Consider the following 22367-nt stretch of genomic DNA (forward strand, 5'->3'; position numbering starts at 1 on the left):
TAATATGCGAAGAATTAAAACGCTGTGTAAATTTTTGTATCTTAACTGTATAGTGAAATTAATCACAAAATATTTTCATTCAAGAATGTGACAAGTTCAAATAACGAATTCAAATAAACGAACAAAATATTCTCTGACAGCTTTTCAGATTTCATAATAAAATGGAAGGAAAGTGACTGACACATTTCTTTTATATTTATACATAATAAATAAATAATAATGATAAAATATTTAAAATGTGAGAATATAATTATCTCACTTATTAAAATAACAAAAAGTTTTAATTTCATAAATGTAGTGATATAATAAATGCTGTACAGAGTAGGAAGATTATGCAGTATGTTTTTATTATGCCCCCACCTGGAGGGGGGGGGATTTAGATTTGCCCTTGTCCCGTCCGTGCATGCCTGTGTGCGTTTGTTCCCATGTTGTGTCACATGTAGCTCACTAGAGCCAACAAACTTTATCAGCATGAGAAGTTTTCCTGTGTGGATTAATTCAGTTTGTTAGAGTTATTGCCCTTGATTTAGTAAAAATGTGCAATTTTTAAACTTTATGTACAGGGCTGTTGTTCAGCATGTGTAGTTGCAGATAGTTTCACCAAAACTTACACTGTGCCTGTCTCATAAATGTTTTGCCCCAAATTCATAATAGGAATGTAAATTTAGAGTTCAAAAGGTTAAACCATTCAGAATTGTTACAAATTTTATCAGCTAGTAAGAAGAGTTGTTGCCCTTTATTGCATGTGAAATATGTGTGTCGCACTTTCTATATAAGAAGATATGTTTAGAAATTTACTTGCTGGAAGTGACTAGCCTTTGCTACCAGTATAGAGCCAGGCCAGTGTCCATGCCCATACAGTCTGACCCATACAGTCTGACCAGGCTACTGTTGGCTGATAAAATTTTATAGTTTAAAACATATTGATATTCCTCTAATTAATAATGTACAGTTAAAATAGTGAAAGATAGGCAAGTCCATTGAAGAAATTCAGCATGCTGAGGGTTAAAAAATGATAAATTTTACTCTTGTTTATGAATTGCTTAATTCAAATTTTAAAATTTTAGGTTAATCAGATTGTAAAAGAATTTTATTACAAGCGATAAATCTTGATATTAACAATGTCATTATTACGTCTGCATTATGTCATCTGGAAGTCAAATACCTGCATGAACCCCACTGTGTCTGGTATTTCTCAAACTTTTATCAAAATATTTCATATCTAAGATAAATGAACTTCTACATTTTAACATAAATAAATATTGATTATGCATCATTCCTGTCATAGAAGATTGACATTATCTGATAAAATATTGCCAGATATCTGTTTTCTTTCCCCCTCTTAACCTATTGAATGCAAAATTGGGTTGCCACACCAGTGTTGAGCCCCAAATTTAATTATCATGTACATTGGGTTGCCACACCAGTGTACAGCCTGAGGGTAAATCATGTATATTGGGTTGCCACACCAGTGTAGAGCGTGATGGTATATCATTTACATTAGGGTTGCCGCACCAGTGTTGAGCTGGAGGGTATATCATGTACATTGGGTTGCCGCACCTGTGTAGAGCGTGAGGGTATATCATTTACATTGGGTTGCCGCACCAGTGTTGAGCTCGAGGGTATATCATGTACATTGGGTTGCCGCACCTGTGTTGTCAGCAAGAGGGTATATCATGTACATTGGGTTGCAACACCAGTGTACAGCCTGAGGGTATATCATGTACATTGGGTTGCTGCACCAGTGTTGAGCTCGAGGGTATATCATGTACATAAGGATGCTGCACCAGTGCAGCCAGCCTGAGGATATATCATGGACATTGGATTGCTGCACCAGTTCAAAGCCTGAGGATATATTATGTACATTGGGTTGCCGCACCAGTGTAGAGCCTGTACATTATGCTGCTGCACCAGTGTTGTGTCCGAGGGTATATCATGCTCTAATGCTAATGGAAGCTTAATTTCAAGTGGTTATTTTAAACTCTTACCATATTAATCTTAAATAGTTTGTCCAATTCTTTGAGTCTGGACAAACCATGGCATGACCTTGACTCCCTACTTAGCCCACATGTTTTCAGAATCAATTGTGATAGTAGATCCATTATAGTCATGGATAAATTTTGCCTCGCCTGCTGACCACTGGATTAATAATCCAATGCGAGCTAAACAGATGGACATGAGTCATCTAACTTTAATAAACCAAAATTTTAACAAATTGTGATAGAACAATATTTTATGTGTTTTTGCTCCACACCTATAGGCACCCTGCATTAAAACCAATTTTTATTTGGCTGTGCTTATCAGTAGTTATCATCTCTAAAAAGCTTGTACTGATAAGAATCCCCATCAGTTTAGATAAGAGGAGAAAAGTTATCAATTAATGACTATTTTTAAGTCCCAGGGGACCAGCTAATGGACTGTTTTGATTGGCTGAAATTCAAGGGAGAAGTCATTGATATTTGATCTGACATCTGTAGGCCAAGAATTATAATATATTTGTTTCAGAATGTTTCAAAGAATGACTGATATTCTTAATTTGATTGCAACCTTTAAAAACTCTTGAAACTTCTATAAACATAACTGGAAAGAGTAAAGTAAATAAAAAGCAGAAAACACTAAAGAAATAATTATGTAATAAACATAATCTGTTTTGCCCATAAAAGTCTGGACAGTTATATATAAACAAAAATGAGCAAAAATTAAAGAGTGTCTCATTTTTATATATTTATAAAATTCTAAGTACAAAAAAATGCTCATTGACCATTTTGAAATGTATTATAGACCCATGTCTATTATATGCCCATGCTAGTTGACCCTGTCCTCCCGCCACAATTACCACCCCTCACCTCAACCTTGTGCAGTTCGGTATTGCCTTATGTATTGTAAAACAATAGTTAATTGATCTAGCCTCAAACTGTAAATGTTCACTTCACCTGCTTCAGATTCTGTCAATGCCCTTGAAGGTTTTTTTGTCTGTTGTTTCTGGTGCAGTTCATAGAAATCTTGCACTTTTAAAGTGACAATGATTGTCTGTAATTGAAGAAATGAGAGAAGTGAATTGAATTCTCTGAGATACAGTTCGAATGTTATTATGCGATTTTATTATGCAATCTTCATAAAAGAAATTAAAGCTTTCTGATTCAGATAGGTTTAAACAAAAAGAAGACCAAGAGAGAAAACTTGAAGAGTGTAGAAAATACATTAAAATAAACAAATAACAAATTAAAGATAATGCAAATCTTGTCTTAGACTTTATCTGCAGAAAAGTTCTGATTATTTTTTCTATTAAATTATAAAAGAAATAACAAAAATAACAAAAAAGAAAAAAAAACAATCAGATAGTTCTTGAAAATATGAAAAATGCTAAAACATATTTTTTGGAAAAATAATAATTTAAAAAATAATAAGATTTAAAATCAGGTCTGTTCTGTGGAAAATTTTAATAAGACTATTTTCATTGGATACCTACTGTATTGGATGGAGATAATAATAGAGTGACTGAGTAATTATTACTATTTAGTAATCTAAGGACAGTAGGTAAGCAAGCAAGCGTCTTGTGAAACAGAGCAAGTTGCATTATCAGGACACATAATCTGTTCTGGGAGTTTTCAGGGAGCCCCGTGTTCTTGTAGAGAATTACTGCTCAATCAAAACTCTCTCTGTCGGCTACACTCTTTTTATTTCTCAGTCAATACATGTGGATTATTCCTCAGTGATATTATAATTGCTTTGCATGTCACTGAAGAATGGTGTAAAACTGCAATGTTTTGGTTATAAAACTTACACTTCTTGGCACATTTTATATGTGTTGTGGTTTTTCTGAAATTGAACTGGAAACGACAATTAATAATTATTGTCTAGATTTAATTGATTTTAAAATTTTTTAATTTTTTTTGGTGGTGTTTTTTATTCCGGCAAAAATGTGTGTTAATTGAATTGATAGTAAATGATCCTTTGAAGTAAGAAATTATTGTGGAAAAACCAAGAGAAGTACAAATTAATACAAAAAAAAATTGTCATACATATTTGTCGGATTAGACGATTCTTAGTGCACACGTGGGTAAAATTGGGAAATTTATCGTATAATTGGACAATTTGCATAAAATGCGAAAATTCATTTTATCACGAGACTCTTGTGCTTAGAATTATAGAAATATAGACAAATTGTTGCAGCACGCACATCTGGATGCCATTAACAACCAAATGTTTTAAAGGATCGGAGGAAATTGTGCTTTCATTATAAAAAAGACCTGTTGAATGGAGAAATTTATGAATATATAAAATAATTCATTGCACATATGTGAATTTAATGACAGATTTGCTGCCGCTCAGTGCAAGTGACAGAGTTTTCAACGTTCGTTCTTAGAGAAATTATTTAACACTGCTGCTTTCATGTAGTTTCAAAGATATATAATGTAAAATAGATAAAAAACGTGATTGTTTCTACATGATTGACACATTATTGCTTCTACATGATTGACAGTTCTAGAGTTTGAGAGCATAAACATTATTTATAAAAAAAAAGGATCATGGAATTAACGAAGTTATTTTCTTTCTTTCTTTTCATGCTTGACTTTGGATGGTGTGCATATACAGATACAAGCAAAAGGTAAATTATTTATTTTGTCTATAATCATTTATTTATTTATCTAATATACTGTATTAATTATATATATATTTATCAATGGTTCAGATACCAGTCCTTTTGAACAAGTATGGCCATGTAACCAATATTGATGTAAGTTTTTCATTGAAAAAGTAAGTAAAATATTTATAGGTACATAATAATTATAAAACTGAAGTAGTGTTGAGACTACATTGTATTTGTAGAATTAAATATAAATTTGTAGAAATGTGAACTGCAGATTATAATATTTTTATAGATATGTAAATAGTTGTAGAGTATGATATTTTATAGATTATGTGAATTGTTGTAGAATAAAAAAATTTGATTTATTAATGTAGTGGATATGCTCATGATACTAAAGGTCATTCCACATTTAATTGAACTCTATATTATTAATCATTTGCCTAGAACTTAAAGAAATTTTAAATGGTTTAGGGAGGAAACTTAATTGGTCTTTTATTTTGTTGGCCATTCTTAGGACAACAATTGAAGACTTCCCATGTCTTTCATTATGCCAGAATTTTGTTTAAAGTTATATAATTGATAACCACAGGTCACAAATGACTTTCCATCAATTGTCAGAGTTTGTTATATGACTGAATTGTCAGATTTTATTTTATAACTGAATTGTCAGAGTTATTATTTGGCTGAATTGTCAGAGTTCATAATATGGCTGAATTGTCAGAGTTTTTATATGACTGAATTGTCAGAGTTATTATATGGCTGAAATGTCAAGAGTTATATTATATGGCTGAATTGTCAGGATTTATTTTATGGCTGAAATGTCAGTTAATCATATGACCAAATTGTCAGAGATTTTTATATATGACTGAATTGTCAGAGTTTATTTTAGGACTGAATTGTCACAGTTTATTATATGGCTGAATTGTCAAGAGTTATTATATGACTGAATTGTCAGAGTTTATTATATGACTGAATTGTCAGAGTTTTATATTATTATATGGCTGAATTGTCAGAGTTACTTTTATGGCTGAATTGTCAGAGTTTATTTTATGACTGATTTGTCAGAGTTTATTATATGGCTGAAATGTCAAGAGTTATATTATATGGCTGAATTGTCAGGATTTATTTTATGGCTGAAATGTCAGTTAATCATATGACCAAATTGTCAGAGATTTTTATATATGACTGAATTGTCAGAGTTTATTTTAGGACTGAATTGTCACAGTTTATTATATGGCTGAATTGTCAGAGTATTTTTTTTATGAGTGAATTGTCAGAGTTTATTATATGGCTGAATCCTCAGAGTTTATTATATGGCTGAATTGGCAGAGTTTATCATATGGCTGAATTGTCAGAGTTTATTATATGGCTGAATTGTGAGAGATTTTTATATGACCGGTAATTATAAGTTAATTTTGTTTTGTCTGAGATTATGGTATAAAATTAGTTTTGAATTTACAGTAATCATGTATTTGTTTACATGATACACTTGTGTGACTTGATTTGAGACTTCGAGTTTACATTATAAGTAGTTGTTGACAGTATTATGCATTAATTTTGCAGCGATATAAAAATGCTTATCATAGGCATTATGGGAATATACAATGCGTCAATCTATAGTAAATATTTACGTCCAACAACTAAACTTTCTTGGGAAAAAACGTTGACGGAACTTGAGATAACATGAAACAAGTGTGACAACTTGCTAATGTCTGTGTTAAAACATGAACTTTCGAAAATGAGACAAATCTGTTCTGAAATTAGTTGTCAGCTACCGTATTTTTCCAAACATGAGATCCCTCCATTTTACTACAAGCTACCGTCTGCACCTATTACCCAGACACTTCAATTTTAAAGGTGTCAGAACCATCTCATCTTGAAAATGAAATGATTTTATTAATTATCTGCTTTCATATAATTATTATACATGGTCCTTATGTTTTGCACTCTAGTTAGGGGGGGGGGGGGGGGGGGGTGAAATCCCAAGTAAAAAACAAATTGTTTTGCAGGGTACCTGAGGGTGCTTATATTAGGAGAAATAGCAGGTATGTATCATTAAATCTTAAACACCACATCCAGTTCTATGGGAAATAAACCTTGTTATCTAAAAAGTAAATATTTAATTTTCTTAATTTAATGGACCTTTAGTGGTAATCTGGCCATATTTACTTCATTGACGTATTTCGTGACTGATTTTATAATGCCTGAATTGTAGATACCCTTCCCTTTTGCTGATTTAATTTAGTAAACGTATTGTAAATGACAGCACAGTTGACATGCTGTATTGTGAAGTCTGTGGTCCAAATCCTGTCAACGTCCAGTCATTTTGTTTCCTTGTGCAAGAAACTTTAAACTCATCTTTTAGTGCTTTAATTACCAGAGGTACCATTTATGAATTTGAGAGTGTTTCTTCCTATACAATTGAAGTAAAATAAATTTTGTATATTTATAAACTTAATTCTTCTTTGTCTTTGGAACAGCCTCAGTGCTTGCGATAACAGATAGGCAGTGACTAAATTGTCAAATAGCCAATTGAGATTTGATTCTGGAATTTTGTTATATGTCATCATGTTTAAGTAAGCACAAGTAAGCACAAAACTTTGTACAGTCAGTTTATATACAAGTCTGTCATATTTTAACTTCGTAAATATGCCATTCGCACATGTATACAGTAGTTTTTCGATTTCTTGCATTCTGGTATTTAATAATCACGCCTTAAGAAGCAATAGTGATGATAGGGAAGTAGACACTAGCAACTGGCCACTTATGTCTTTTATTTTACTTAATAAGGGAAAAAAATAGCACATTTTAAGACAGTTCCAAATTGCTCTAGGCGGAAAAAAACAACTGACAGTCCAAAATTACATAAAATCAGGACTGGACCATTATACAAACATTGAATCTTTCCTATAAAACAAATTTATCATTTATTTATTTATATATATAATTGGAGAAACCCAAACTGAAATATATTGCATAATAGTTTCTTGTTTGTGAAACAATTTTGGGTCTTAAATTGAGAAATTGGATGACAGCTCTTGGGAAAATATATTCATTTGCAGAATTATCATTCATTATCAAGATAGTGTCTTCAGATAGGAGAGATTCTTGCTGATAAGCATGTGGCTGGGGCAGGAATAAGGTCATATTAATGTCAGATACATCTCATTTAGTGCTCTTATTAATTTAACATATTCACATGTAGGCCCACACAGAGATATATTAAAGGCTCATCATGCCTCAGAAATGAATATATTAAAGGCACATATCATGCCTCCAAAATGAATAATTTTTTTACTTCTTTATAAAGGGCAAAAATGAATTTTATAACATTTGAATAATGGTTTTAGATTATGTAAGAATTGCTTGTAAACTGAAGAATTTTTAGCTATAGTAACTATGACTGTGAAATAATGTGTCATAAAAGTCGCAAAAAATAGTCATATTTTGACTTACATACAAAATAGTAAAAATCACTATAACAGTACTTATTGCCAATTAAACAGCAACAAAAGCAAAATATTGTTCAGTTGATTCAGGTCTCTACTATTTAGTGACTTTTATAAAACTATAAAAGTGCATGAAAATTAAAAGCTGTTGAAAAATGAAAAAAAGAAGCCTTTCTGAGCCGTAGTGCTAGGCCTTTAATAGGTATAATTGTAGTAATGAAACCAGAAGAGAGTTATGTTTATATTGTAAATAAATATGATAATATTTTGGTAGAGCAATTTTAAGTTATTTTATATGTTATGAATACATGATTAAATTATATAAGAGGATAAGTAAATATTTTGATGTAAGTAATTGAAGTCGTAAATAAAATAAATTGAAGATTAGACTATTTTATTTAGCTTATTTTATCAGATTGCATTAATTTATAGATGAAAGTTTAGGCACTTATTAGACAATACAGTATACAATACAAAACAGTATTATGAGTGAGGTGTTAATGTCTGGAAACATTAAAGAAGTTGAGATCAATGTAAGCTTTAAAAATCATAAAATTGAACAAATGTCAATTAAGCCTAAAATCATAAAATTGAACTGAGGTCTATTTAAGCCTAAAATCATAAAATTGAACAAATGATTATGTCAATTAAGCCTAAAATCATAAAATTGAACTGCGGTCTATTTAAGCAATGAACTGAGGTCTATTTAAGCCTAAAATCATATAATTGAACTGAGGTCTATTTAAGCCTAAAATCATAAAATTAAACTGAGGTCTATTTAAGCCTAAAATCATAAAATTGAACTGAGGTTTATTTAAGCCTAAAATCATAAAATTGAACTGCGGTCTATTTAAGCATTGAACTGAGGTCTATTTAAGCCTAAAATCATAAAATTGAACTGAGGTCTATTTAAGCCTAAAATCATAAAATTGAACTGAGGTCTATTTAAGCCTAAAATCATAAAATTGAACTGAGGTCTATTTAAGCCTAAAATCATAAAATTGAACTGAGGTCTATTTAAGCCTAAAATCATAAAATTGAACTGAGGTCTATTTAAGCCTAAAATCATAATATTTGGATTTCTTACCTACATCATCTGGGGCCCAATACTTTAATGGAAAGATTTGAAAAATTAAATTGAAAACCATATATTTGCACTATTCTTTAAGTCAACTTTGAGTTGAAAATATTTAAATGATTTTCATTAAGTTTTGGACATTTTTTTCTCAGTTAAAATTATTGTACACGGAAAATTAAAGTGAGCAAATGATCTGAAATTTTTTTTGCATACCTTAATTATTGGTCCTGCAGACTTCTACAACACATCAAATGGTACATAAATCTTGGAAAAAATATTTCCAATCCAGAGTGTCATGTCAAAAAACCCTCAGTGGAGTCCCTCCCCTTTTAATTCTTGAACCCTTGATCCAGTGGATTTAGAGGTGGAACTGAATTACCAAAAACCACAGTAAATTGATGTTTCTGCCTAAGATATATAATCAATTTGAGGGTATTTAAGTCTTAGAGTAATTATTGTTTAAGTGGGTGTTTGAGAGAGGGGTTTGGGTGAAATATGAACAAGTACTGAATAATTATTGTTGATTTGAATGGTAAAATAGTTATTCATTGTAGAATACTTAATGGGTTATTTATTCATTGTAGAATACTTAATGGGTTATATTTTGATTTGTTTTACGGGCCACAGGTCATATAGCACCAAAAACAGGAAATGTATTCCTTAAAACTGACAAGAGACAGTTTCAAATGCAATTATTGCAGGGGAAATTAAGACTTAATATTGATTCCGCAGGATTTAACATGTTATTACTTTAAGGATTTATTTTTGCTGTCTCAGCAACTTATTTAATGCAATAATATTTTATGCTTGCATACTTTTCATGATGTCGTACAAATCTGTTACGTATGTCATATTGTACAAACAGATATTTTTTTTTATATGTGATGTATTAACATCTTGATGATACAACTGATTGGAATGTATCGACAACTTTTTGACAACTTTTTTGCGTATTGATTAAGTTAATCACTAGCATTCCTCGAATGTTTGAACATAACAAATACATCTGCACTGAACATAATCGTTCCGACAAGAAAAGACACTGTACGCAGGCTTGAAGTTAATATAATACAAGTTTTTCATAAAATTCTAAAGTGTGTAGGCTGGGGTATTGAAAGATTTACGTATTTAAATTCCGATGTGGGATGCCGTGACATTGATATTAAATAGTTTCAAGGTATCGACAATCTATGAATAATACAAGGTCATTTTTTTCTTTAACTGATAAAAGTTTCAATGATATTTATGTATATTCTGTTGACGTTTATTATTCAGTAAATTAAAATTTAAAACTGTTAGAATTTATTTTTTCAAAGACTTAAAATAAACATATAATAAATCTGCCTTAAACCATTATTGCTATATGAAAGTATGATATAGATCATACAGGTATAGATTATATGCTAATGCAGCTGAAAAAAGTTGATGATTCGGCTGTCATAAAAATTTTATCATCTCTTACCAAATTTCTAAATATACGAATGTCAAAGCCACTGTGTAATGTTGACTCTGTTTTAATAATTTGGATGACAAAAATAATGATTTTTTTTTACTTTAATGATTCTAGCAGGTTACTGTCGGAAAGCTACGTGTTGGGATGTTTTCAGTGATTTAATAGACTTATTACAATTATAAGTACGTCAATTCATGGACTCTGTATCAAACTGACCTAACCGTACTTGATTAACCTATAAGTCATCAAATTACCTTAAAAAAAGATCAAAACAGGTTGATCAAGTGTTTTTAACTATTAAAACAAATAAAGAGACTTATATTTATAGAATGATTTGAGGATGATAATGATTGTAAATATACCAAAATTAATTACGCACTTATATGATATATTGTACAGTAGGCAATTTTTTTTTCAGGTTCATTTGAAGAAAAATGTTATATAGCAGTTTTCTTAATATAGCAACTTGTAAATATTGTACAGTTGGTGATTTTTTTTACCGATTCATTTGAAAAAAAATTATTCATTGCTGTTTTCTTTTAGCTACTAATATATCAAAATTAATTACGCTTTTTTACAATATTGTAAAGTTGGTGATTTTTTTCTGCTTTGTTTGAAAAAATATTATATATAGCAGTTTACATATAGCTACTGTGGAACAGTGGGTGTCTTTGTAAAACAGAATTTATGGTAGATATAAGACGTATATGATAAAGTCTCTAATGTACATCTGCGGAAACACTTGCCAAACTTAAAAGTTTGATCAAATAATCTTTTGCAAATCATATAATGTTAAAGCATTAGTTTGTCAAAGTTTGAGGCCATTGAAAAACATTTAGCGTTGTCAATAAACGTATTTGATTTAGTTGTAATTGATGATACTCTTCAAACGGAGGAGCTTTTAGTCGTATATCACCACTTTCTAAATTAAGATCCGCGTGGACGTAAAAAGAAAAACTGGATTGTTTGCGATAATCTGCAAAGACGTTAAAGTTGCTACAATATATAATCTAATACCTCCTTCACCTCAACCGAAATAACTTGACAAAATATTTCGCACATTTAATATGATTGAAATTTTCAATTACACTACTTTTAATGCACTGAATACAGTTGCGAGGTTGAATCGAGGTTGAATGGAGTAAAAAGGATTAATGCAAAGGTCTAGTTGGTGATAGAGAGAGCATTGTTTTGGAGAATGGAGCATTGTGTAGGCTTATCAAAGGCTTCTTATTTATTTAGGAACAAAAATATCGTTTAGGCAGGTAGATAAAGCATGTTTTTGGGTGCATTCACAAACATATCATTGGCAGTAATAAACTATTGCTTTCCCCGGACAGCGCTATTTTGCCACTTTTCCCATGGAGTTTCAGGTATTGTGCGCAATTGCATTCATATATATCAAGTCTGTCGTGAAATGTGTGTCACGTAACTACGTACCTGTAGCTAAAAAGGTCACGGAGATTGTTTGCAGACTCATTATATTAGAACAAACATGTTAAATGTTTTGGTGGTTTGATGATGCAATGTCTGCAGTATTTCCCCACTTTTGCATGTTCAAGAATGCAACTTAACCGATTTAACTGATACCCCGCAAAATTTGTATAATGAATTTATCCTTCTTACCATTTTGATCCTTTAGTTAAGATATTACAGTATCAAAAATACATGAACATTTTTAAATGGCTTAATTCTCCCTTAATTTTTGGACATTGAGTCTTAAATCATCATAATCATTATACATGTCTCTCTGCTGACTCAGAAATCTGATGATTTAAAGATTATCAATTTGAAATTAAGCATTTGTTTATATTTTTCATTTTAAATGCAGCCTCCATTTAAAGCTGGCTTCTTTCTTAATTTATTCTATGATAACGTTATATTAAAATTATCAATATTTCTAAGACATTTCATAAATTTTTAAGAACTCAAGTCCAAAATGGCATATCTTCTTGATCATGAGTCCAAAACTTCATTTACTTTATTACACTAATTAAAACTTTTCTCTATTTGGGAGTATTTGGGAGTAAAGAAAAAGAACTTGAGGAAATTGACAAAGATGAAAGAAGAACCAAGAAACCTCCAGCAGAGTTTACATGTTCATAAATAATGGTGATTTATGTGGGCAGAATTTCTTTTAAGGGTGCCCTGATTGCCTACCGGACATCTAAATCTGATAAAGTGTAATTTACAGTCGCCAGAAAACAGACAGGTGCTTCGTCTCAACTTTGGCAATTTGTCTTCAACTTTGCCATGGTTATATAATGCGTCACTTTATTTTGCAGAGGCATTTTTATTGCACCGAGGTCCATTTGAGCCAAATGTTTTTATGAGCAATTATTCTTTCTTTCTTTTTTCCCCCCTTTTAATGTTGATGTGGAAAAAAAGATGAACTTAGATATTTTGTTTTGCAGAAGATAGTAATATTAGACTAAGGTTTTAATTTATGATTTTCTGTTATTTCATTAATGATTTGTGAATTATGTCAAATTCTAATGTTTCTTTTGTTGATAAATATGTGAGTTTGATATCAAATTCCACATCATCTGAGGATGCCCTATGCAAATGTGCATGCCCTGTGCTGTTGTGTATACCCTGTGCCGATGTGTATGCCCTGTGCAAATGTGTATGCCCTGAGCTGATTTGTATGCCCCGAGCCAATGTGTATGCCCTGTGCCGATGTGTATGCCCTGTGCAGCTGAGTGTGCCCTGAGCCTATGTCTATGCCCTGAGCCGATGTCTATGCCCTTTGCCAATGTGTATGCCCTGGGCCAATGTGTATGCCCAGTGTGCTGATGTATTCCGATGTGTATGCCTTGTGCAGCTGTGTATGCCCTGTGCCAATATGTCACTATAATGCCCTGTGCCAATGTGTATGCCCTGTGCCAAGGTGTATACCCATGTGTGCATACTGAGTCACATCATGTGTTTTTTAAGGCCCCCTTTATATTTGACACACCCTCTGTCTGGCTATGAGCTCATTAATCAAAATATTATGGCAATTAGCTGATTTCAGAAATATGTGATAGTATTACAAGATTGTCTGTATGGAAATATTTTGACAGGAATTTTTATAAACCCTCTCTTCCATTTTCATCAAAACTTAATCTTGAAATATTACTGGAGCCAGATTTCTTTTTGAAAACATTCATGTTGGCATTCTCGGAGATTCATTTCCTTGATTGAGAGATTCCAAGCATTTTCCATCCGCAGATTATTAGTTTTATTTGAAGATTTTTTTAATATTCTTGAGGCTGATGGGTCTATCTTGAGGACATTTTTCTTCTCTTGGTAAAGGTTCAGTACAGACACTCAGATGTTCATGTAGGAGAATTCACATGGAACGTTTTGATATAGAACATGAATTGATGAAGATAATGTTTACAAAATCAAAGAGTGTTTTGGAAAGATTTAATCGTTTCAAACAAGCAAATTGATAAGTGAAGTTATTTTTGTGCATCAATCTTGTTTTAATCTTGTATTTATAATAAATTTTGGAAAGTATTTAAGAAAAGTGGCAGCATTCGGTATGGATGTTGTAAATTAATAGTCTAAGCCTTCTGACGGCAACTGATCAAACCTTGTCCAGCGCAGGCTGATCTTGGTCCGGGCTGGTCGCATGAGTTAGAATAAGTTGTGAAGTCTTATTCAGGGTAATCAATATTTAAAAGAAGAAACATTATATAGGTCAATTGTAAAGAGTCTATTTCATGAAAAAAAAAAATTATTTTGAATACCTGGCTGAACAGTGTTTTCTAACATTTAAGATTGGGTTTGGTTGGGTTTTATATCATTCCAGCAGTAAAGGTCATATATTTCGAGCTTTACTGATGGAGGAATTGATCTTGGGTGCCCTTCTGTACATTATTTCAGGCACAAACAGGCACCTGAGTAGAACCACTGACTTTCCATAAGCTACCTGGATAGTTAATTTCTCATATGTATATTCCAATGATGCTTGCGCGGCTCGAACCTACAGTGGTTTAAGGGAATTAAGTGGTTTGAAGTCAATGACCTTTAAACCACTCAGCCACGGACAAGCCACTTTCAGCATTTTGGAAATGCTGATACTTGTGTATTGTCAACATAAAATGCCTGAACAATTGCAAGAAAATTGATGGTTTCAATAAAAACAGTGTCTTTAAGCATCAATGTTTTTCACTACATTCAATACCGTTTCTGAATCTGAGTATAAAACTGTTAAACTGCACCTGTGTAGTAGATATACTAAATTATCCTTATCAATTGATAGGAGTAAATATTGCATACAGAATTAATTGAACAAGATTTCATATGAGTGAGTATGCCAAGTTTTGAAAATCATTCAGATTAAGTCAAGTGCATGTTAATATTATATTTGTAGATTCAGCCAATCCATTCTTTAGTTTGACATTTACTATAGTGATGGCCATCTCTGGCATATTATTAGGTTGTAGTAGATCTTCAGTATGACTGATGATCTAAAATGGTTTATGTATTTTAGACAATTCCCAGTCTTTAGGCTTTAGGAATCTGAATCTGAGAGATCTGGTTTAAGACATCTGAGACATGAAATTCTTTGACATCGGAGTTATTATCTTTTAGAATAGTTGGCATCCACCATCCACACACACCCTTTGACAGTCCGTCTCAGCCTTAAATATTGAGGACATTTTAGATCCTGAATTTAAAGAGAATTTTCTAAGATCCTTTGTATGAAGCTTAATTATCTCAAAGGTATACTGAGTCAAACCTGTGTTCATAAAGACCACATTGTAAATAAAGGTCATTTTTGACAGCCCCTCCATTGATATATATATAACAAAGTTACCTCCAAATAAAGACCACTTGGGTATAAAGGTCATGTTCAGTCTCTTGTGTGGGTTGTCTTTGTTTGCAGGTTTGACTATATTCATTTTCATTCTCTATAAAAGACTTTTTCATTGATGTAAAGGCACTATGAATCATTTGTTTACAAATTGTTTCAGAAGCCATTACTTTAACTCAGAGCCACTTATGATATCATGTTTTATTAAACCAGTGGTTAATTTCCCAAACACAGAGAAGCAAGTTGATATGTAATTTGAATTGACTTAACATTTGATTACACCCATAAATATGTTAATTACATCTTGAAATGAAAGGGAACCCTGGTTGATAAGGTGTCAAAATGGAGTGTTCCCATGACATGTTTGTAAAGCAAGTTTGCCAGAATTCTACCCCTGAAATGATAAGGGTCATTACACTAGCAATGGAGGCATGAAAAACCTTGATTCCTGTAAAATTATACAATTTGGAATTTGTCTGCAGGTGGTTTTTTTAGGAAACATTGATTATTAAAGGACTCTCCTCTCTTATCACAGTTATGAAAATGTGGTTTGTTACATTGTTTGATTTTTCAGATGTACTTGCACATAATCATTATGTAAGAGTTTGGAAAGTATGCAACTTGTGCATGGAATGCTCAGTTTTTAAAATTGGTATTCATTTTGGAAATCTGTTTTTATATTAAAATGGGACTCTTTAATACTTAGAATATGCTCAAAACTTAAAAGTGAAATTTCCAATTTGGATGACCTACATATATATTGTTACCTGTTAAATTAGAATTATTTTTTGCTCAAAAATATAATTTTCCAATGTGAATGCAATAAATGTATATTGTTCGCAAAATAAAAAGGATTTTTCAATTTGGATTCCTGTATATTGCTTGGTGAATAAATGGTGTTTCCCATTAAAAACCAAGCTGGAAATTCAAATTTTAATTATTTATATAATTCTTTGAATTATATCTGGGTTACTGCAAATTCAGTTTGGGCAACATCAAAAAAAATATATAGATTTATGTACATGTACTAATAAATCCACAAATAAAGTATTAATCGTTATAAATATTTACCAACAAGCTAACAAAACTTATTGCAATAAAAAACAAAACAAAAAACAAAAACAAAAAACACATGGGCCAGACTGGCAAAAATTGTCACTAAAAAAAAGTGTTCTAGAAATTATATTATTACTTTTATAAGTGATATTTAACTTCTAAATTATTTTAATTTGATTATTGCTGATGCTTTCTTTGCTCTCATGAATTTTTTTCTTTTTTAAATCCGGTGTTCAAGAATTTCTTGAAATAATTATATGTCCTTATAGAGCTAAGACTTCAAGAAAAGTCTTAAAGAGGTCAATGGCATTTTCTCATGAACATGCATCCTTCAATTAGTAGCTAATTTTAGCATAAAATTGAATTAAAATATCCATAAATTCTATCAGATATCATATTTGAATTATATTTATGATACAGGCAAATTAAAAAAATTGCTTGCAACATCAGCACAATTGCACAGATGGGTGTCTAAATAAAGACATTGGTTTAACTTAATTAATGAAAATTCGGTTCCGATCTCTGAACGTAAATGGACTCTCAGTGGCATACTACTGGCATAATTATAAATCGGAGAAGCTAGACTGGTAATTTCGGGTCTCTCTCTCTAATGAAAAGTTTGTCTGCCACAATGATTAATGACTTCCCTAATTGATTGGTTTTTGTTTCTTCAAGTAGCGGACAACCAATTCCATCTTTTTTGTTTCTACGTCTAGACAACTACCACAGGGCCGATTCTATTGTAAACAGTTTCCCTCTGCTTTCAGTAACTGTTGTGAAATGTTAAAAGGACCAATGATTGTGTGGAGAAAAATCACTATGATACATCTTGCCTCGTTTTCATTTTATAATCTAGTCCAAAATCCATATCAAAAGCACAATTTTCTAGCCTTGTATGCATTATCAGGATCCAAAATTTCCATATCAAATCCTTATTATACTTGAAGTAATAAAGTTCTGTCAAAAAATGTTGTGGTAATATAAACAGGTCATTATATATTGTTGAGTACAATAGTGATTTTATTGGACTTGGACACAGCTGTAAATTCTACATTAGGGTCAGCTAGCACCTTATCCAATATAGATTTGACACCTGTGAACTTCTCCAATAGAATTCAGTATTGTACTCTACAGTGTATAATAATCTTATAATATTGTGCCTCCATCTAGAAATGATATTTAAATGTAGTACTTTGACTGATTCATTTTGCTGATAATATTTACAGTGTTAGGTATTTAAATAATATGAAAAATTTAAATATTTCAGACATTTTCAGACATTTAACGGTTTGTTTTGAACTTTTGTTGACAGAGGTCATTGTAGATTTAAGGTGAACTGGGTACATTTTCTGAAGAAGTAGGCCAATATGAGGTCTGAAAGTGAGTAAATAAATAATCATAAAATAGTTAAGATTACCATCTTTAACACCTGGCTCTAAAAATGCCCATGGGAGCTCGAGGTCATAAATCAAAGTAGCTTAAGTGGACACTTATTTGAGAGGTACGAGGGCAGATAAGTTGTTTATAGACTGTATGATTAATTGCCTATTTTTGATTTACTATCTGTTGGGCAGTGGATAAACAGGAATACAGTTTCAAGATTATGGTGTTTATTTGCACATTTCTCTTCTCACAAGCAGCTGAGCTTATTAGCTTTCTTAGAGCTTTTGTTTTGATGTAAAAGGTCAGATGTTAAGTATTTACTGTAAAATTAAAATTGATTTTTTTTAAAAAGAAAAGAAAAGTTTTTACTCCTTTTACTAGCATTGGACTGTTCCAAATTCAAAGCAGGGCAAGTTCATTATAAAAATTTAGGGTTGTATGAAGGATTAATTAACAATGATTAATGAGATGTAGAAATGCTCATGGGAGGAAAGCCAATTATTGGAAAGGTGATAATATTCATGTGAACCCACAGTTTATCATGACAGCCAATCCTGGGCAATCAGTGTCAATACAAGGCATATCAGTAAAGGGCTTTCTCTTGTTTTGTGTTGTGGTCAGCATTGTTTGTTTTTGGGATTGGCGGAACATTTTGTTATGATTCATTCATGTTATAGTAGTATAAAGGTCAAAAGTGTGTACTTTAATTATAATAAAATCATGTTAAATAAATAATTTACATTTAATAAAAGTATCTTAAATTGAATGATGATCTATGATTATAAGGCTATATCTAAAGAAATATTTTTATAAAATTTATAGAGAATAGAATTACTTTTATATAATTAATATGGTCTATTCTCTAAAAGTAAGTATCAAAGAATGTCTCTGTTATTTAACACACATGAATATTGTACATAAACAGAATTTTATGTTCCTAAACAAAATATTATCCTGCAGTTTTAGTAGGGTTTTATCCAATTTCGCAATGATTTTGTGCATGCTCTTCGCTCATAAAGAAATGTATAAAAAATATATCTTTTACTCAGGCATTTTGAAATTATTCTTTTTTTCAAATTTCAAACATACATTTTGTAAACTACAGGAAACAAATATACAACTATATATGCTTAAAAGCAAGCACTCAAAATATCATATATGAGCCGTGTCACGACAAAACCAACATAGTGCGTTTGCGTTAGCGGATGCACAGGCTGGTCTGGATCCATGCTGGTCGCTTTAACGCACTATGTTGGTTTTGTCATGACACGGCTCATATATTATAATAATCATCATCTGAGAATGAAAGCCAGAATCAACTAAAATCATCAATATGACCGTTATAATCGCAGACGAATCAAATTAGAATATTTTAATTCATCATCATGATCTGGATACGGGCTGTACAGATAAATTCGGACAGATGTCAGCAAATTTTCGAAGTTGTCAATTTTTTTTTAAAGGCACATTATGCCTCAGAAATACATAATTTTTTTATTTCTTTAGAAATGTCAAACATGTTTAATTATGTTTAATTAAATATGGATTTAGTGCATGTTACATGTTTAAAAACAGAAGAAAATTAAAAGTGCTGAAATTGCAGTAATTTATTGCAAAGGTAGCACAATGTAAACAAAGTAGTATTTTGTTTTCCATACATATTACACTAATTTACTACAGATACACCATTGCCATTGAGTTCTAAAAAGAAGTAAAATATAGTTCCTACAATTTTTATATGGTAAATGACTTTTTCTTTTTTGGAAACTGTAAAAAAGTACCAACATTAAATGTTTTTGAGAAATAAAAATTTAAGCAGTTCTTAAATATAATAGGCCTTTAAGCATGATTTTTATTCCTATGCAAATTGAACGTTCTAGTATAGCTCTATTATCTTTGTATTTTTTTAAAAGAATAAACTATTTCTGAATAATTTATTCTCGGAAATTGGTTTTTAAATTGTTTGAAATATCTTTGACAACCTATCTTTTTCATGATATTGATTCTTGGCAATGATGCAAATTGATTTCTTAGATTCTAGTATAAACTGTTAAGAAATCGGATAATTCCCCCATCTCGTTATGATTATTTAGATATTTAGATTTCTGAACATTTGAAAAGGCTGTTTAGTCTGGACAGAATAAATTACAGTTTCTTTGGTTCTTTAGGTAAGATATTTTTTCGGTTATATTAATCTTAAATAAGTGGCTGGCATTGATCAAAATATTTGTCTGTTGAATAAATTTTCACAATGATAATATTAGGCTCGAGCTCAGCCGAATTTCAGGTCATTAAATAATTACCTTCAGGGCCGGACATCCTGTCTCATAATAGCTCTTTTCCTTGCATATTACATATTTGATAAAGTTCAAAAATGAATAAATGAAAATATGAAAATGATAATTCAGACAATGTTTCCATATGAAGTATTTGATGGATTAGTAAATGTATGTAAATTTCGTTAACTGGGAATACATTTTTGTAAAGTTTGAATTTTTTAACCTTTTCTTGTTTATTTTGAGTGATGTATCTTTATACATAAGGGAAAAGATATACAGGATTGGTTGTTATAAGCCTTGATCAGCTCCCCATGTCCTCAATGCAGGGTATGTCTCTTAGATAGCAGCAGCTCATATGTTGAAAGTTTTTTTCCCCACATGCAGATAAAGATAAAAGGTACTTTTGCTGATAGGCTGGGCTTATCAGACTTTTTGTTATCTGTATGTTTTGTTATTGAGTGATGGAATGATGGAAATTGAATGCCAAATTGATTAATATTTAATGTTTTGTTTGACATTCAGCATTTATATTTATTGTGCATAATGGTCCAAAAATGAAAAGCTTGACATTATTATTTTATATCCAATCATGCTATATATATGAAGAATCACACTAAATATGCATTTTTTAATTTAATTCTTAAGTATATTTCTGTGTTTGCATAATTATTTTCCCATTTTGCCAGTTTTATAAGGTTCAAATTATGCCTAGAAATGTTAACATAAATCATATAAAAGCATGAACTTCGTCTCCAATATCTGTTACACAGAGTACACATTCTGGTGATTTGATGGAGCTGTTTCTTTTAATGAAGCTGTTTCTTTATAAAGTATAAAATATATGACATATTTACTCGACTCCATCAAAGTTGAACAGATTCCATTTGGCTTTCCTTAGATACATTGAATATATCAGTGTTTACAGCAGGTTAGGAAAAATATACACAAAGTTCACGATTCTTACTAATGTTATGATTACAAAACAGACCTTTCTTTTCAAAAGAATGTATGTGCTGGGATTAAAGAGCTTAAGCTAAGCTGTGTTTTAGCTCTTATTTCACTGTAATAGTTGGTTAACTTTCATCATTTGGCAATACAATTATTTTGGTTTCTTAAATATTATAGTGCTGATTTGATATAAGCTAAAAGTTTGTAAGGGTTTGTAAAAGTGACAGACTTACTGCAACGTGGAAAGTTACATGCAAAATCATGTATCAAAACCAGACTGGTATAAGATTTTCTGTTCTGTTTTGAAATTTTGAGCTGTCTGTTAATGAAGTCAGTAATGTACTCGGGTAAAGTTCGATTGAATTAAGTAATTTAGAATTTAGCCTTAATTTAGCATATTTAAGGTCTCCTCAGAATAGCAACTTTATAAAGTGCCAGTTTCCTTAAGGCATGCATAATTTAAAGCTGACTTGGTTTATTCGAGCTAATTTTACGAAACAAACATAATCTATAAGACAACTATATTGTATTAAGTCTCATTTGGAATTTCAGAGATCTCCTCTGTCATTACTAAAGGTAATTGAGACTAATTCTTGAGGATTTGTCTGCAAATGTTAGTAAACAGTCTGTTTTTATTGAAACTTTATAATAAAAAAAATGTTTGTTTCAAGTAATTAAATTATACTTTTTTTGCAGATGATAAATAGATCCCTGAGGTAATCTATTAATTGCATTAAATACAAGATTAATTATTCTGGAATGATTTATCGCAGTCGTAAATTCTCTTTTATTTTTCCTTTTTTTTTTGGTCGTGCATATGGAAAGAATAGTAGCCAATGCATTGAAATGAACAAAAGACGAGTTATAATTCTATTATCCATTTAAAGACGTGCCGTGTCTTTCAACCATGCTTAGAAGTGTGTCCCCTCGGAAGCAAATATCAAATTGAAACGGAGCTCATAATTAAATTGTTTCTTTAAATCTTTTTTAATTGGCACATTCAAGACCTCGAAGGCACAAATTACTGCATTTTTCGTCGATTTTTGTTTTTCGTGATGCATTTTTGATGGGTCGAACAATGACGTCTGCAAGAGAATGATGTATCCAGTCTAGGATGGCATTTTTCAGAAATTTGCAAAACAGTCTCAGAATTCTTTTCTTGATTTAAAATAAACACTGAAACTATTTTCTACACATTATTGAAATTATAAGTTCTGATTCTTTTCGTTTTCACACTTATTTAAATAATTTGCCCATGCAATCAGTCGGTGTGGTCGTTCTGTAAAATGAATTAATTTTGTTCTGATATTCAAATAATGCGAG

General features: G+C 31.1%; 1 protein-coding gene across 1 annotated transcript in view; it reads left to right on the plus strand.

Annotated features, from left to right (window-relative positions):
• The first annotated feature begins 4411 nt into the window (after nt 1–4411).
• Nucleotides 4412–22367, plus strand: part of LOC132749287 (muscle, skeletal receptor tyrosine protein kinase-like) — a 38485-nt gene continuing 20529 nt past the window's right edge. The window contains exon 1 of the mRNA XM_060739012.1: nt 4412–4609. Within this exon, the coding sequence (XP_060594995.1) occupies nt 4530–4609 (80 nt within the window). The 5' untranslated portion in view covers nt 4412–4529. The remainder of the gene's footprint in view (nt 4610–22367) is intronic.

This window comes from Ruditapes philippinarum, unplaced genomic scaffold, assembly GCF_026571515.1.
Source record: "Ruditapes philippinarum isolate M1 unplaced genomic scaffold, ASM2657151v2 ctg2860_1_1_1_1, whole genome shotgun sequence".
Classification (NCBI taxonomy): domain Eukaryota; kingdom Metazoa; phylum Mollusca; class Bivalvia; order Venerida; family Veneridae; genus Ruditapes; species Ruditapes philippinarum.